General features: G+C 31.5%; 1 protein-coding gene across 9 annotated transcripts in view; it reads right to left on the reverse strand.

Annotated features, from left to right (window-relative positions):
* Positions 1 to 12,732: 12,732 nt before the first annotated feature.
* Positions 12,733 to 17,291, reverse strand: part of LOC127709348 (glutamine--fructose-6-phosphate aminotransferase [isomerizing] 2-like) — a 57,359-nt gene continuing 52,800 nt past the window's right edge. For 7 of the 9 annotated variants that reach the window (XM_052214826.1, XM_052214827.1, XM_052214828.1 and 4 more), the window contains one exon: positions 12,733 to 16,589. In XM_052214826.1, coding sequence (XP_052070786.1) covers positions 16,539 to 16,589 — 51 coding nt within the window. In that variant the 3' untranslated portion in view covers positions 12,733 to 16,538. The remainder of the gene's footprint in view (positions 16,590 to 17,291) is intronic. The other 2 variants (XM_052214824.1, XM_052214825.1) reach the window with 1 other exon arrangement.

Raw genomic sequence — 17,291 nt, forward strand, 5'->3', positions numbered from 1 at the left:
AAGAACCTTATTGATTCCAACAACAAATATACTTTTTATCCACAGCATATTTGTTGAGTTTGATGGATTGATATTTCAACTAACAGTCGGTTTTCAAATGAGTACTATGGTGCAACTCACTGGTCAACTTGTTTCTGTATCCATTTAAAACAAAACTAAGGAACCGTCTCAAGTACAAAAAGACAAGGTATCCTATAAAATTCTTTAATTACACCTTCAGATACACTACTCAATAAACAACATTTAAATAAGTGATTGCATCTCATATATTCCAGTGAAATTGAGATTAGATATACTACCGAAACTAGAAGTTCTGATTCATATCTTAATCTTTTACACGATATTGACACATATGGAGGACTCCAAACTAGGATCTATGAAAAACGTGATGATTTTGACTTTCCAATTATCAACTTTCCATTTCTCAACAGAAACATACCCTTTGTCCAATCTTATGACGTTTACATGTCTCAATTAATATGTAACACTGGTGCATTTGTTACACTATACGGGATTTTATTAACAGTGGTTTGCTCCTGACAAAAAATATTCTCAAACAGGGTTATGCGGAAGAACGACTAGAATTGACACTCTATATTAAGTTTTATAGTCGCCAATTGCGAATTGGGTGACCTATACGATGTGTCTGTGTCTCAAATCACTAGCGACATGTTTTCTCAGGTCTATAGATACCAGAATAGTCTCCTGACCCTTATCTATACCGATTAAGACCATTTATTTATTGTGACATTTTGACTGAGTGACGATTCGCATAGCGGTTGATGCATGCACAGCAGGTGACGCTTATCCTGTTGACGCACCAATTCACGCTCATTTTCGATTTTATGCGATTCCCTCAATTTTTGTGTTTTCCTTTATTTGTATCCGGTCAGGATTCTACTTCGTCAAAATTATCTCCCCATTACGCCATCGTAAAAATGGAAGCCGTTGTAGACTAGTGATGACGCGTTTTAAATTTTGCTCTTGATAACCGATCAATTTATCCACATAGCATCTTTACGATCCTTATATGCCAGTTGTATTTTAAAAGACAAATGTATCAACTGGCTATTGAGCATCATTTAATGTACTTTTATGCATTTTGTCAACTTCAAACTATTGTCTGGTCGGTTGTCAGGTTTTTTTTTCGAAAGTTCAAAAATATTTTAAAAAATTCTAATTAAATATTTCGTGGAAGGGCAGACTAATTACCCTAGATAACACACACACACAAAATGAAATATTTTTGAAGTTATGCATTTTTAAGATCCACTTGTTAAGTCTGTCGTCAGGTACTTTTAGTAAACATTTTTTATTCGAACACACCTACTCTGTTGTTATGCCTCATTATAAAGGTATTTCATTTGACCCATATATATTTCAATTTTTAGTACTGTAAATTTTGATAGTTATTATTTCAACCTATAGCCTAAATAAATAAAAATAATAGAATCTGAAGCGAGATGATGTATCAAATATTTTTCTTGTATACGTTTGCAAGACAGAATAGTCAACTCAAACACGCCTGAGCATAAAAAGGTATACTCGACTTTCTCTTTTCGATGAAATTATTGCCCATTTTTGGGATTGTGTCCCAAAAAGCTGTCGCCGGGGGCGGAGATGCAAATTAATGCTTTAAAAAGATCAATATATTATCTTTCTTCGGATGTTTTCGGCGGAATTTATGCTTATGCACAAAAAAGATCCACATGTATTTTGCGTCTACCACAATCAACTGTTTTGTGAAAATTTGTCTATAATTTAAAAGTTTACAAATATCTCGAAGCTCCATAACATAATTTGAGTAAAAACACATATATAAGATGCATGATATCCTAAATTATGCACATTCATTAAACTTTTGAAGCCCCTAGAAACAGATGTAAACAATTTAAAAACCAACTTGACCTTTTTTTTTTATCTTCTCTAATAAAAAGTTCCATTTCTTTTATTTAATTTCAAATGGGTTTCCGCTAGTATCTTCTTAATGAATTTATGACATTTGAACATCGGTAAACAACTGTTGCCTCTAACATACCACAATACTTTTGTAAAGTAGTTTGACATTTTTCTAATTCGCTTCAAAATACTTTGCTATATCTGTTTTTGACTAAAACGTGTGAACTTTTATTTTCGATGTGAATTGATTATGAAAGTTCCATTATATATTTAAGAGATGATTCGCAAGTCGTATTCTATAATGAATATATACAGGGCACACACAAGAAATCTTCAAGTCGTCTGGTGTTGAAATATAAATATTTAGTTTTATTTTAGATTCAAAGAAGTGTTAACATTAAAGCTAACATTTGGTGGAACAAATGGAGTAATAATGTTTGTAAATCATTTTTCAAATTTTGACTTATTGATTGACTGATTTTTAGGCATTTATTGAATTTGAAGTATCGGAAAAAGATTTCTTTTATAAGGAAAAAAATCCAAAATGTTACTACAATCTATTTTTTTTTATATCTGGGTTTTAATATTTTATGAATATCGATTAGTATTACATACTAACGTAAGAAAGATGTTTGTCTCATCCATACAAAAATATAATATTACCAGTTCAATATATTATATTGTTACATCATGATTGGAAGATAAGAAATTTACAATATTAGAAAGGAATATTTCAAAAAGGATAAAAGTAATATTGATTTCAATACAAGAAAACCATATGACAACAGACAAACAAAAATCACGTTCTGTCATTAGAAATAATAAAGGGTGATGAAAAAAAAATGTTTGGTGGTTGGTAACATTGTACACCGTTTTATCTAGTGATTTTAATGTGTTCATTTTGTATTGGGTAATTTTCAATATGAATACAAGAGCCTTTACCATATTATGTCAAGCTTCGTATCGTCCCCACTGTTATTGTAGAAGTTGCTGTGCCAAGTCCTTCAACTGGCCGGGCGTTTACCTTCGAGGCAATGCATATTGGCCTATCTACAAAACACCGTGTAGCGCATTTACACAGCCAGTAAATTTTTATCATTTTGTCACTTTTGTAGAATATGCTATGTTCTGCTCTAGGGAATCAAATTCATTTGGTTATAGATTTACACCTCAGATTGATTTTTCCTAATGCCATGGAACAAACAATACTTGATTCTTAACCAAAGTGTATGTTTCTAAAGAATATCATCAAACAGACTACATCCGTAGTGTTTGTTGTTTATGACAAGCCACATGAAGTGATGAGTCATTAACGAAGAAAAGAGGATGGATTATGGTTGCGACAAAGAGCATATCTATGGTCATCTGAAACACACGAAATTCCTAAACGGTTCATGTCAGGATGGTGTCCATAAAAAGTTTCTTAGATGCAGAATGCCATTTATGTGGAAGTTCGTATTTGTGTTCTGGAATGGAGTAATAATGTTTGTAAATCATTTTTCAAATTTTGACTTATTGATTGACTGATTTTTAGGCATTTATTGAATTTGAAGTATCGGAAAAAGATTTCTTTTATAAGGAAAAAAATCCAAAATGTTACTACAATCTATTTTGTTTTATATCTGGGTTTTAATATTTTATAAATATCGATTAGTATTACATACTAACGTAAGAAAGATGTTTGTCTCATCCATACAAAAATATAATATTACCAGTTCAATATATTATATTGTTACATCATGATTGGAAGATAAGAAATTTACAATATTAGAAAGGAATATTTCAAAAAGGATAAAAGTAATATTGATTTCAATACAAGAAAACCATATGGCAACAGACAAACAAAAATCACGTTCTGTCATTAGAAATAATGAAGGGTGATGAAAAAAAATGTTTGGTGGTTGGTAACATTGTACACCGTTTTATCTAGTGATTTTAATGTGTTCATTTTGTATTGGGTAATTTTCAATATGAATACAAGAGCCTTTACCATATTATGTCAAGCTTCGTATCGCCCCCACTGTTATTGTAGAAGTTGCTGTGCCAAGTCCTTCAACTGGCCGGGCGTTTACCTTCGAGGCAATGCATATTGGCCTATCTACAAAACACCGTGTAGCGCATTTACACAGCCAGTAAATTTTTATCTTTTTGTCACTTTTGTAGAATATGCTATGTTCTGCTCTAGGGAATCAAATTCATTTGGTTATAGATTTACACCTCAGATTGATTTTTCCTAATGCCATGGAACAAACAATACTTGATTCTTAACCAAAGTGTATGTTTCTGAAGAATATCATCAAACAGACTACATCCGTAGTGTTTGTTGTTTATGACAAGCCACATGAAGTGATGAGTCATTAACGAAGAAAAGAGGATGGATTATGGTTGCGACAAAGAGCATATCTATGGTCATCTGAAACACACGAAATTCCTAAACGGTTCATGTCAGGATGGTGTCCATAAAAAGTTTCTTAGATGCAGAATGCCATTTATGTGGAAGTTCGTATTTGTGTTCTGGAATTGAGGTCATCCCTATTGTTATTGAAACACTATCATCAGGTGATTCTATGACCTTTTTTGTTGGTTAGGAATTGAAAATAGAATAATAGGGATTGCTTATCATCAGAAGTTGGTATTCACTTCTTTTTTTACCAACCACAGACCATACACTTTGAGAGCGAAAGCAGTGACTATCTCTTCGCAAAGATTGTTCAATTACATTATACTGATTTCCTTTCTACAAAGAATTTTGACCAGAATAAATGGAGAAGGTTGCAATGCAATACTTATCTTGCTTGGTTAAGTTATGGCAGTTTGGGATTCCGTATTTTCTTTGAAAGAAGACTTTCAATTCTAATCAGATAGAAGAAGCTGTGTCAAATGTTGAAGACATAACATTCACACGTTTGTTCGTCGTGTCACAACGCCTACCAGACAGAGGTTGTTCTATAACATGCATCTTTACTAAGAGTAGTTAGACATTAGATCAAGACAATCTATGGCTTAAATTATCGCAACAGAAGTTTACTGATGTTAAAATCTCAAGAATCGATTAAGAGGACAAATCAAAGTAACAAACAAAAACTGACGGAATCGTATGTACTACAAAGGAGCAAAACCGGTTGTGTCGACAGGGTATTAGCGACTCCTGCTATGCATACAGCAGACGCCATGCGAATCCTCAGTCAACATGTCACAATCGGTAAAAATATAGATTACACGACTGTTCTACGACTCTTTACACAAAAAAAATCTTACGATTAAAATGTATCGTCAGTTATACTAAAATGTGTATGACTTACGAGTACTTTTACTCTTAAGATTTTTTCTTAAGAGCCGCTGGTGTCTTAAGATCTAAGACTGAGAAAAAAAAATCGCTATTGAGTTGAGACACAGACATATCGTATCGATCAAGATGGTCAAATGTTTTCCACAAAGTGTATGCCAAAACAGATTGATCCACTCAGAATCATTGCCCACATAACTAACTGATTTACTTAGGGATTTTCTTTAAGACAGTGAATGTAAAGCATGTAACCGTTAATCGTTTCTAGTTTTTAGATGCTAATTATTTTAACCATATGTCTCATCAATGATTAATTTTGCTTTAGATACAGGTGGCAAAGAAGCTGAACTCTCTACTCTATCTAACTCTCTATGTTCGCTTTACAAAACACAGATGCTCAGGTTAGTCATTAACTGACCTAGTCATTATATCTAATAACCAGTTGTCAGAAAGAGTTCTTGATAATTCCGGCTTTACAAAAATCAATTCAAAGGAATTTAATTCACGTTTACATTTGATTATATGTGCTCCTAACACAAAGTCTCTTGCAGAATTATGAGGAAGAACGACTGAAATCGTCACCACGACCGATCAGTTGACCTTTACAACGTGTCTGGGTCACAAATCACTTGAAACCTGTTTTCAGGTCTTAAATCTTCCAATCTTTGGTAATAAAGGTTAATGCATACATAACATAATACACTTACTCTGCAGACGCATCTGTTCTCGCTCCGTTTTGGATTCATGCGATACCCTAATATTTGATTATCCTGGTTTGTATAATAGATATGAATTTACGATTTCATAACAACTGTTTTCTACTGTCGCCGCTTACTCATAAAGATAGGTGAATGAATCTGTCAGTATTAGGTCTAAATGTACAAAAGGGTTTTTGTTTTGGTGAAGGTAAAATTAAGATAAATGTCATCATTTTATTTTTTAGATGTGACTCGGCTTAACCTCGTATCTAATAATGCTTCAAGATTCGTAGTGTGTAATATATAACGGTCGTTGTGACAAATCAATGCTTCCACATCGTGTGGTTTAACTACAAAGTAAGACGAAATTAGGCAATACGCTTTAGAATTAACTTTCAAAATGTAACTATATCATCTCATCCATACCTTATCCCAGGAGGAGCTACACTCATCATCGGAGGATTTTTACTACTGTTAATAATAACATTTCATCAAAAGTCACCATCAAACTGTGAAACAAATTACCAGCAGAACAAGCATCAGCTGCTACAAAAAAAAAAAAAACAACACGCACCTTGTGTGCTAAATTATTGATTGTGTGCTTTGTCTTTAGAGTGTTTATATGCAATTTTGTTTTTCATTGCTGACATTGTTGTTTGTTTTATAGTGAATAAGATTATAACACAATGTTGACTGCTGTACCCCAATTTTTGACATTTTTACCTATTATGTCTGTTTGTTTTGCACACATATTGTTGTCAATAAAATGGAATTCTATGTGACTGTCATACAAGCGAGAGGTTAATCTAGCTATAAAACCAGGTTTAATCCACAATTTTCTACATAAGGAAATGTCTGTACCAATTTCGGAATATGACAGCTGTTTTCCATTCGTGTGATGTGTTTGAGCGTTTGATTTTGCTATTTGAGAAAGGACTTTCCTTTTTAGCTCACCTTTAGCTTTTCTCATCACTTGGCGTCCGTCGTCCGTCGTCGTCGTCGTCGTCCTTTAACTTTTACAAAAATCTTCTCCTCTGAAACAACTGGGCCAAATAAAACCAAACTTGGCCTAAATCATCCTTAGGGTATTTAGTTTAAAAATGTATCCGATGACCCCGCCCATCAACCAATGGTCACCATGGCTAGAAATAGAACATGGGGTAAAATGAAGTTTTTGGCTTATATCTCTGAAACTAAAGCATTTAGAGCAAATCTGACACAAGTTAAAATGTTCATCAGGTGAAGATCTATCTGCCCCGAAAATTTCAGACGCATCAGACAACCCGTTGTTGGGTTGCTGCCCCTGAATAGGTAATATTAAGGAAAATTTGCAGTTTTTTGTTATTATCTTGAATATTATAATAGATAGAAATAAACTGTAAAATACAAAATTGTTCAGCAAAGTAAGATCTACAAATAAGTCAACACAATCAAAATTGTCAATTGACCCCATAAAGAGATATTGCCCTTTAAAGTCAATTTTTCACAATTTTTCGTAAATTTTTGTAAACTTTTACAAAAATCTTCTCCTCTGAAACTACTGGGCCAAATTAAACAAAACTTGACCTATATCATCCTTAGGGTATCTAGTTTAAAAAATGTATCCGATAATTTAGCCCATCAAACAAGATGGCCGCCATGGCTAAAAATAGAACATGGGGTAAAATGCAGTTTTTGGCTTATTTCTCGTATACTAAAGCATTTAGAGCAAATCTGACTGAAATGAAAATGTTCATCAGGTCAAGATATATCTGGCCTGAATTTTTCAGATGCTTCAGGCAACCTGTTGATTTGAAGGGAATTTTGCAGCTTTTTGGTTATCATCTTGATATTATAGTAGATAAAGATAAACTGTAAACAGCAAAATTGTTCAACAAAGTAAGATCTACAAATAAGTAAACATGACCAAAAAGGTCAATTGACCCCTTAAAGAGTTATTGCCCTTCATAGTCAATTTAAAAATTTTTTGGTAAATTTTTGTTATCTTTTACAAAAATCTTCTCCTCTGAAACTACTGAGACAAAATTTAACCAAATTTGGCCACAATCATCATTAAGGTATCTAGTTAAAAAATGTGTCAGTTGACACGCCTACCAACCAACATGGCTGACATGGCTAAAAATAGAACAAAGGGGTAAAATGTTTTGTCTATTATTTTTTTAACCGTTATAAACAGAGAAAATCTGAAAGGAGCAAATATGTTCAGAATAATGAGCACTTCCAATTGTCCATATACGTCAAAACTGTTAGACAAATTCTTATAGGATTTGTCGCAGATAAATGACAAATTTTACCAATCTTTTTTTATATTTGCCTATTATCATGAAAACTATGATATTTAGAGAGAAACAGGTTTTTTTTCTGTTATGCCTTATATTATTTGAATTATAATAGATAAATAAACACTTAAAATCACAAAAATTATCAGCAAGGCAAGATCTGTTGATAAGCCAATGAAACTAAGTAGGCTAAAAGATCAGTAATACAAGATTAACAAAATAGAGATTTTTGTCACGAAGTCTATTCTTGTCTACAATATTGGAGAGTGTCCTTTGTTCGATATGCCCATAGACCAAGGTGAGCGACACAGGCTCTTTAGAGCCTCTAGTTTAATATTCTTTGGAGCTCGGTATTTTAGTTATTTTACTTTTTATAAGACTGGTATATCTGATGACTTTTTACAACTACTTGGTTGATACCACTGGTGGTGGATTTTTCGTCCTCAAAGGTATCCCAAATAGTTGGTTTGACTAATGAAGTAATTTTCTGTTAAATTGCTGTAAGTTAGTACACTAGGGTCCTCCAGGCATAGATGGCCTAAGCCAGATTTGGCAAAACTTTTTCGGTTTTATTCAAAGACTTTTAACTTTGTTATTGATTTGACTTTCCACCTATTTTGATTTGAGTACCAATGATGGCGTACTAAATTAGAAGCCTGCTATCTTTGATGACTTTCTACTACAAAAAAAGTGACACTTCTCTACGCGCCTTTACTGAATCGTAATAATTGTTTTCTACGTTCAGTGTGCTTTTCAGGATTTACCTTGACCGAGATTTATAAGATACATCAACATCCATACCCTTGGGAAACATCAAATGTATAAGAGAGAGGTGAAATATACCAAAAATATATCCAAATTTACAAGTCTATAACAAACTGACAATGCCATGGCAAAAAACGAAACGACGAAAAGACAAACAACAGTACACAAAACACAACATAGAAAAACAAAGACTGTGCAACACGAATCCCATAATACGAAGGAAATGAAAATAAACTCATAGTATGTATAACAAAATGGCATCATCTGAATTTATGATTGTTATTTAGAAATGTCAGTAAAATACTTAAAATTCTTTCTCTACAGATGATTGAGCGAAATGAACTAAACACTGCTTGAATCTTACCAGTCATTATGCTTTGAAACATTTGGTGACATTTAGTGAATTCAGAGGAAATAGCTATGGCTTAAATGCATATAAATGTAGTTTATAGAATTCTTAGAATGGTTTTGCAGCTAAATTGAGAAGTTTATTTGTAAAAATGAGTTTTAATGATATTTTTGGTATAGATTTACACATAGGCACAACCTTTCGATATTTTCAGTTATTAATGCTCTTCAATTTCGCTTTTGATTTTTCTTTGCAAACTGTTCTTATTAAAGCGTCACCGATAAGTCTTATGTAGACGAAACGAACGTCTGACGTACCAAATCATAAGCCTGGTATCTTTGATTTTTTTTTTTTATTTCTATGTATCGCATTCGTCGCAGGTTTGACAAGAAGACGTTTGCTATCATGATCCTTGTGAAATCTCTGGAGGCAGTTGCTTCGAACTTAGATTGAATCCCGTTAACACAAAACCATATGAAATTTTCTTTGAGAAGGAAACACTGGAATTTGGAGATATGCAACTTTAAGAAACTTTTCTGTAGAGCTTGAATCATGAAGATTAATATTGCCATCTTAAAGTGAGTGTGAATTAAAGATTTTAGGTTAAAATTGGGCGCATCCCTCCGTCCCTTTTGAAACAAGAAAGAAAATGTTGTAAAACCCTGGAACAGTATGAAATTAGGGGACATATTTTATCAAATTCTTCTAATGAGCCTTTTTTTTAACTTTTTTCTAACACCCCTATTTTTTTAAGGAGGTTCTTGTTGCTTACATTTATGTTTTCAGTGTTGTGTTTTGAGGACTTGTTTGTTTTTACGTCCTCCTTCGTTTTTCTTTTTGCAAGGCGTTGTTGGTTTCTATTCGGCTTAGGAGTTTTGAATGCCCCCCTCTGAATCTTCCATCTGGAGCGTCTTTTTAAAGAATCAGATGAAATCTTTCATGAACTAAAGGATATAAACTCTCTGAATCCACTTTTTAACAGATTTTGTAAATATTCCCTAACTGGGCTTGACCTAAAATTTCTGTACATCATGAATTTTGAGTTCCTTGAGAGGACGAAACAACCAACTAAAGGTGTTCCTTTATGTAAAACTGTTCTGTGTATGAGACTGATCGCCTAATTCAAAGGCTTTTACTCTATACTTACTTTTAGTTTTATAATCATTTGAAAACTTTCTTCTTGTAATAGACAAGGAATACGAATCTATCAACTCTTTGTGTTTTTCTAGTTGATCTGAGCTAACATTTTTTTCCCTTTAGAATTGTGTCACATTGGCATCACATATATTTTCTATGTCATCGTGCATAATATCAAAGAACTTATCAACAAATACATTTGGCCCAATAGTAGACAGTATGAAACGTTCATTATTTTTAACTTTTCGTTTCTAAATGGTATATCATCTCTGAAACATGCGCTAAATGCCTTGACTTAGCCTCATTCACAATAATTATATATAGAAATAAAATTTGCCATTGATAAAAAAAAACCTCCATGAGAGATATGTGGCTCGGTTTTATCACCATCTTTATCCCCATCCCCAGATAGAGAATTCTTGCTGTCTAATTTTGAAATATTATACGTTATTCTAGCAATGTTAATGTTGCACTTCTGTTAATATAGACAATGCAATTTCCCTTTTACGGCTAAAACTATGCCACTTTTACTATAAACTTTCGTAAAAAAATATATCCTGGAATAGACTATATTTTGGCAAAGATCAAAACATAGGGTTGTCATATATTTTCAACATTTATATGACTCGAACTTCTAAGAGTTTAAAATTATGTACTACCCCTGCTGCTACTTTAACTCTTCCTGAGAATTCTATTTGACTATCCAACTCCATTTATACTGGTAAATTTCCCAAGTAGTGTTTTTATGAGATGAAATATGGAGATCATTTCTGGAAACCAGTAGGTAAATAAAACAAAATATCTATGAATATGAATATTAAACAGCTCCCAAAAAGATGAGTGGTTTGTAAATTAGCTGTATATATAAAGTGCAACCGTAAGCGATTTTTTTGAAAGAAAGAGAACTCTGATTTGCCTTACGTATAAATCATATTTCTACGTCACATCCTACGCATACTGTATATGTGCAAGTCGATTTTGATGTATGACGTATATTGTTATGTCTTTTGTGGTATTTCTATAAAAAGATGTGAATGATCAAGCACATGAGACCTTCTTAACTAAACTTTCTTCTGTGTCATCTGACTATCCTAATCTCTCAATAATGATTTAACAAGTCACTACTTTTTAATCTTGACTGAGAATATGCATTTGAAGACGACAACCACTCCAAAGCATTATCATCTGAAAAGTATGACAAACTAAAAATGATCAGTTCGCACCCCGAAATTCATTTAATCACTAGCCTTGAACATCCTGATTGTACTTTTAGATTGAATTTTATTTTTTACTTGTTTGGTAATGTATCGGGAACCACGAGCGAGTTAAAAGTACATTGTTCTGAAGTATTATCTTCTACCTTGATATCTATATTTTCGCCACCTTTGTCTCAAAGGATGATCAACTACGGTAACCTGTATAGTATGAACTATCCAAATCAGGATGATTAGGCTGTGAAATCTGAGACACGGAACAGATATCTGAATTGCCTCCATTAGCATGAACTGACAATTCTAAAGATATTTTTTTTTGATTGGTTGACTGAATATTAGTTATATTATTATGATAGTTTAAGGCACGAAACATCACGTCATATATTCAAATCATTAAAAGTTGATTGATTGATTGTTGGTTGCTTAATTTCCAGTGGATTAAAATTTGAACCACGTGTAATCTGAATGTGTCCCATATTGCACACTAAGGTTGAAGACGCAATATTATTCTGTATTGACAATTCGGTAACACTTTTTAACAATAATTCTCTGCATGAGGAACTCCTGATAAATTGAAAATATATGAGCACACAGCCAACTTATTTGCTACGCAACTAATATCATTCCTTCCTTGTGACACTGGCCCATACAAAGGGCTTGAAAGGTAAGGTACAAGTTTAACATGTTCTGTGTAAAATACCTTGTGGAAGCTTTCACCACAAAGGGATTCATTAACCTAAACTGTTCATCAAAACATAACCGATTAATCTTCACACAAGGCCTTGAAGTCGTGAAAGGTGAAGTTGGTCCCGTTCAAGCAATAAAAAAATGTCACCTGACCTATTCTTACCTGCCGAATATTACAGATTCGGAACTGACTGACCTTTAATTGGAATGCCTGTATGTATCTCAGTCAAACATTGAGAACAAAAGTAGCAAGGGAAGCCTACATTACAGGCGCAGAACAAAAACTGACCCTGATGTTCAGTTAGTCCAGAGGCCCCATGGGGTACAGTTAGGCACATGTATTGACAGGCAGGTGACTATGGATGGTGATATACACATGAATAACAAAAATAAAAATAAAAAGCAACAATAACTAAAAAACTTTTCTATATAATTTATTCCCTCAGTATACTGGTGGTCCTCGAAAATATATATATGCAAGAATGATTCAGAATTAAAGTTAAGTCACAGAGAAGCACTATGATACATAAGTATGTTTTTAGTTTCCTTATATAGCCAGAACAATACATTATTTCTATTTTCAGAACAATATTTCAATGCCTAGACATGATAATTTGGGAATCTGATTGCCATCTCGCCACAAATATTGAACATAGTAAAAACTGGTATGGTTTAAGAAACAATTTGTATACAAACACAAAAACTGTTAAAATTTTAGTACTTTAAAAGGATGGATAGTTGCAGCAAGATTAATTTCAGAGGTATTACACCTGACCATCTGATTCTACCTTACTGAAATGTAAAGGTAAATTACATAGGAAATACAAACATGATTGTCGAAAGTATTCAAAATATGCCAAATTAAAAATTCTAAAAAATGATGATGTTCTTTGATATTTTTGCCTTTATTTATTATCTACATCCATAAGCTGTCTTCTGTTATTTCCAAAATAGGAGATTCAATCCTTATATGAGATTCTTTCCAATCTTAATTAATATCATTTTTAGACAGTATTCAATAAACATTAAGAATCAAAGATTTGAAAAAAAAAAGCTTTAGGTTGTCAAAATTGCTATTCTTATACTATATAATAATAATAATAAAAAAAATATTGCCTGTTTAGTTAATAATCATTGTTTTAGTTTGCAATGAGACTAACTAAACAATAATAGAGTTTATATATGTATTAATCATATTTATAATTCAAAACAGTATGTTAAACATTAACCAGTTTTAAAACAATCTGAGATTTTCAAAACATGTATATTGAAATAATGTATACTTTTTATTACATATATAAATTTAAAAGTCAAGCAGCAATATCATCAACCAAGATTACAATGTGTTATGGTTTAAAAATAATATACAGAGCATCTGAATGTTTGGAAAGTGATTAACATTTGAGGACATTTCATTATCAAGCTGTGAAGTGGACACAATTCTAATTTCAAGCTTTCTCGTGTAACTTGATAACATTCAATCTTTTATAAGCACAATTTGCTTAAAATTTATCAAATGAAAGATTTGTTTTAATACATTTTATACTTTTTAAAATTTTATACCAAAAAGTGCTGGGTAACAGATAATGAAATTCTTCTCCAATGTTGAATTTACTGGATACAGATTTTGAATGTATAAGTCACAACAATGAAATTAACTATGTATAATATAACAATATCAAGTTGCCCCCCTGTCGATGAGGAAACAGAACGACAGCAAGAATGTCATTTATATTGCATAACAAAAAAAACATCGATGTCTCATGATAAAACTTAACAAACAAAATATAAGTTGTAGAAAAACAAAACTCTAAATCAAAATAACATAACAAAATGACTTCTCTTAAAAATTATAATATTGTCTGCAAAAAATACAACATTTTGAAACCTTGGTTTACCTATTTATAACTGGTCTTTAAGTCTGTGAATCCTCCTGTTTTCTTTTTGTATTGAGCATAGCTTCTCAAAATATTTCCCATGTTGCAATTTACAAAAGTTTGAATGCAAAGTAGCATGACTTTATATTAAAATTTTTAATAAAACTGAGGGTAAGAAAGTCTAAAAAGGACATCTAAAAATCCTGACTAACTTTGACAACTGACAATTTATTTTAAGACTAGATCTTGGTGCCAAAAGTTTGGTTATTAAAAGTATAACTCATAAGATACTTTTGAAGTGAATTCCCAAAACTACTTAGGAAAATAGTGGGGTAAACATTCAAAGACAACCATTTATTTGATGTATTGTATAAATATAATGAAACATAAAACAAAATGTAAACAGGAAGCTGCCTTTACATTTTAGATTAATACAACAATTAATAGATATTTACATCAACAATCAATGCACTTGTTTTAACCACAATACTTGTAATTGAAGTTGTCTTCGTGCATGGTTTCAGTTTCATAGATTTTGATTTTATTTTGTCTGTAATGAAAAAAAGGAAGTAACTGAAATATGTTGCTAAAAAAAAAGTACTTACTGAAATATGCAACTTAAAAAAAGGGTACTAACTGAAATATGCAACTTAAAAAAGGTACTAACTGAAATATGTAACTCAAAATAGTAACAACTACTGTAAATTCAGAAATTATTGCGATGTTTTTATTATTGCGAAAAATGCGACAGGGTTATAATCGCAATAATTTAAACTCGCATTTTGAAATTTGAATATGAATTAAACAGGATTTTTCTCAATATTGCAAAAATTAAAATCTCATTTTAGTTTAAAATGACAAAATCGCAATAATAAATGCATGTAATAATTTCTGAATTTACAGTAATTAATTTTGATTATAGAAAATATCCAGTAAAAAAATTTAGAAAAAAATGTAGTAATCATCCTGTATCTCTAAACAGTTTCCCTCTCCAAAGCACAATTTATGCTTGACTAATAAACTCTTCTACAATTACAGCAAAGCAACAATTTCTCTTAAAATGCCTAGTTCTAAAAACTTGTTTGAGATCTTTAATGCATCCAGCACATTATCGGTACTATTCAATATAGTTATTAAAAAATTAAATACAATAAATAAATACTGTGTACTGCTATTTCTTGACTCTCATTATATTGAACTTTTATTAATCAATTAAATTAAAAACATTTGAATCAGCGCCTTGTTAATTAAGGTATGTCAGGTTCTATTAATCAATGTTAACCAATATGTATTATAAAATGATATGGAATTAATTACTGTTAAAAAATACTGAATTATCTCCCTTTTTATATCCTATAAATTGAAATAAAAAACTATCAAATTTTACTGATGAATCAAATAACCAAATTTGCAGTACAGGAAGTATTCCTTTGATCAACCCCTTTTAGGAATGTTCACTTTAAAAAGCCTTACAAGCTTTATAAAAACATGGGGATCTACAAAACAAAAGCCCTACTTGGGGTCAAATTTCATTTGTTTCAATTCAAATTTTGTGAAATTTAAAAACCAACATACCAAGCTCATATAAACAGTATAATATACCATTATTATATTAAACTTAAAAAAGACATACTTCTTATCAGTTCTTTACGTTTTATTTTTTAAATTTAATTCTAAGGGTATAAAGACATTTTTAAAAGGTATAGATAGAGAATTTTATTTTGCTCAAATTAAAGACTCAGCAATTCATCGTATAGATATATATCATCACTTCTTTACACTGGGAATTAAGGATTTAATTTCAACAAGCCTCACATTTTAAATTAAATTTAACTGTCTCAATAGGATAAAAATCGTTTCAAACTCGATTGAATAGTAAAATCTATATTTCCATGAATTTATATATAAAATTTGGCAGGAATTAAGAATGTGACCATCTACAACACAGTCACTATAAGATTTGATAAATGAAATATTTTGACTTGCATATCATTCACAATTTTGGCCATTTTGTTCATGTCAGGAATACTCAGTCAATAACTTCTAGAAATTTATGCAACCATTTTAACATTTTTATCCACCTAATTTTTGATTAATGTAAGTACAAACATACACATCTAATTCATCTTTATTACAATTTATGGTAAATAGTAAACACTTATATGGCACTTCAGATATATGTTCAAGATAAAGAGAGTCAACAAAATTTATATAATATTTATTATATCATGCCTCCCACAAAAACTTCTAAAAAATAATTAAGTCTAATGATTGACAACTACTAATAATTTGTCCACCTATATCATCCAATAACACAGTTCCCACATATGTTTTAAGTAGTAGTCCATTAACTGTTTGGAGTGGAATGGATCTTCAATAAACTCCTAGGAGAGTCTACCTATAATATAAAATATCAGGATTATTGATAAAAACAAAACGAGAACAAAATCATAGTTAAAACAACTTTGTAAGTTGAAGGATTCAATATTATATCAGCTTAATGTTGCATCAGAAACCTTTTATTGTTAAGGAAACCGTCAAATGTAAATATGGACAGCAATTCAAAAATAATAAATGTGGAATGTGTCCATGGGACACATATGCATGGACACAGATGATGACCCCGCTTGCATAAAACATTATAAAGGGATAAACTCAAGAACGATAAAAGCGACATTACCCAAATTTGTACTTGATCTGAGTTTTGTAGTAATAAGCATTGTGTATAAGTTTCATAATATTTGGTTGAGGCAAACTAAAGAAAGAGAACGGAAATGAAAAATTCAGCAATTTTTCCATTTTGAAGTGGCATAACTCTAGAACGGTAAAAGTGACGCCACCAAAATTCAAGCTTGATTTGTGTTTTGTGGCAATAAGCATTGTGTATAAGTTTCATAACATTTGGTTGAGGCAAACTAAAGTTAGAGAAAGGAAACGAAAAATTTAGCAATTTTTCCATTTGTAAAGGGGCATAACTCTAGAACGGTAAAAGTGACGCCATCAATTTTCAAAACTTGATCTGTGTTTTGTGGTAATAAGCATTGTGTATAAGTTTCATAAAATTTGGTTGAGGCAAACTAAAGTTAGAGAAGGGAAACCA

The sequence above is a fragment of the Mytilus californianus genome, unplaced genomic scaffold (genome assembly GCF_021869535.1).
Source record: "Mytilus californianus isolate M0D057914Y unplaced genomic scaffold, xbMytCali1.0.p SCAF_7, whole genome shotgun sequence".
NCBI lineage: Eukaryota > Metazoa > Mollusca > Bivalvia > Mytilida > Mytilidae > Mytilus > Mytilus californianus.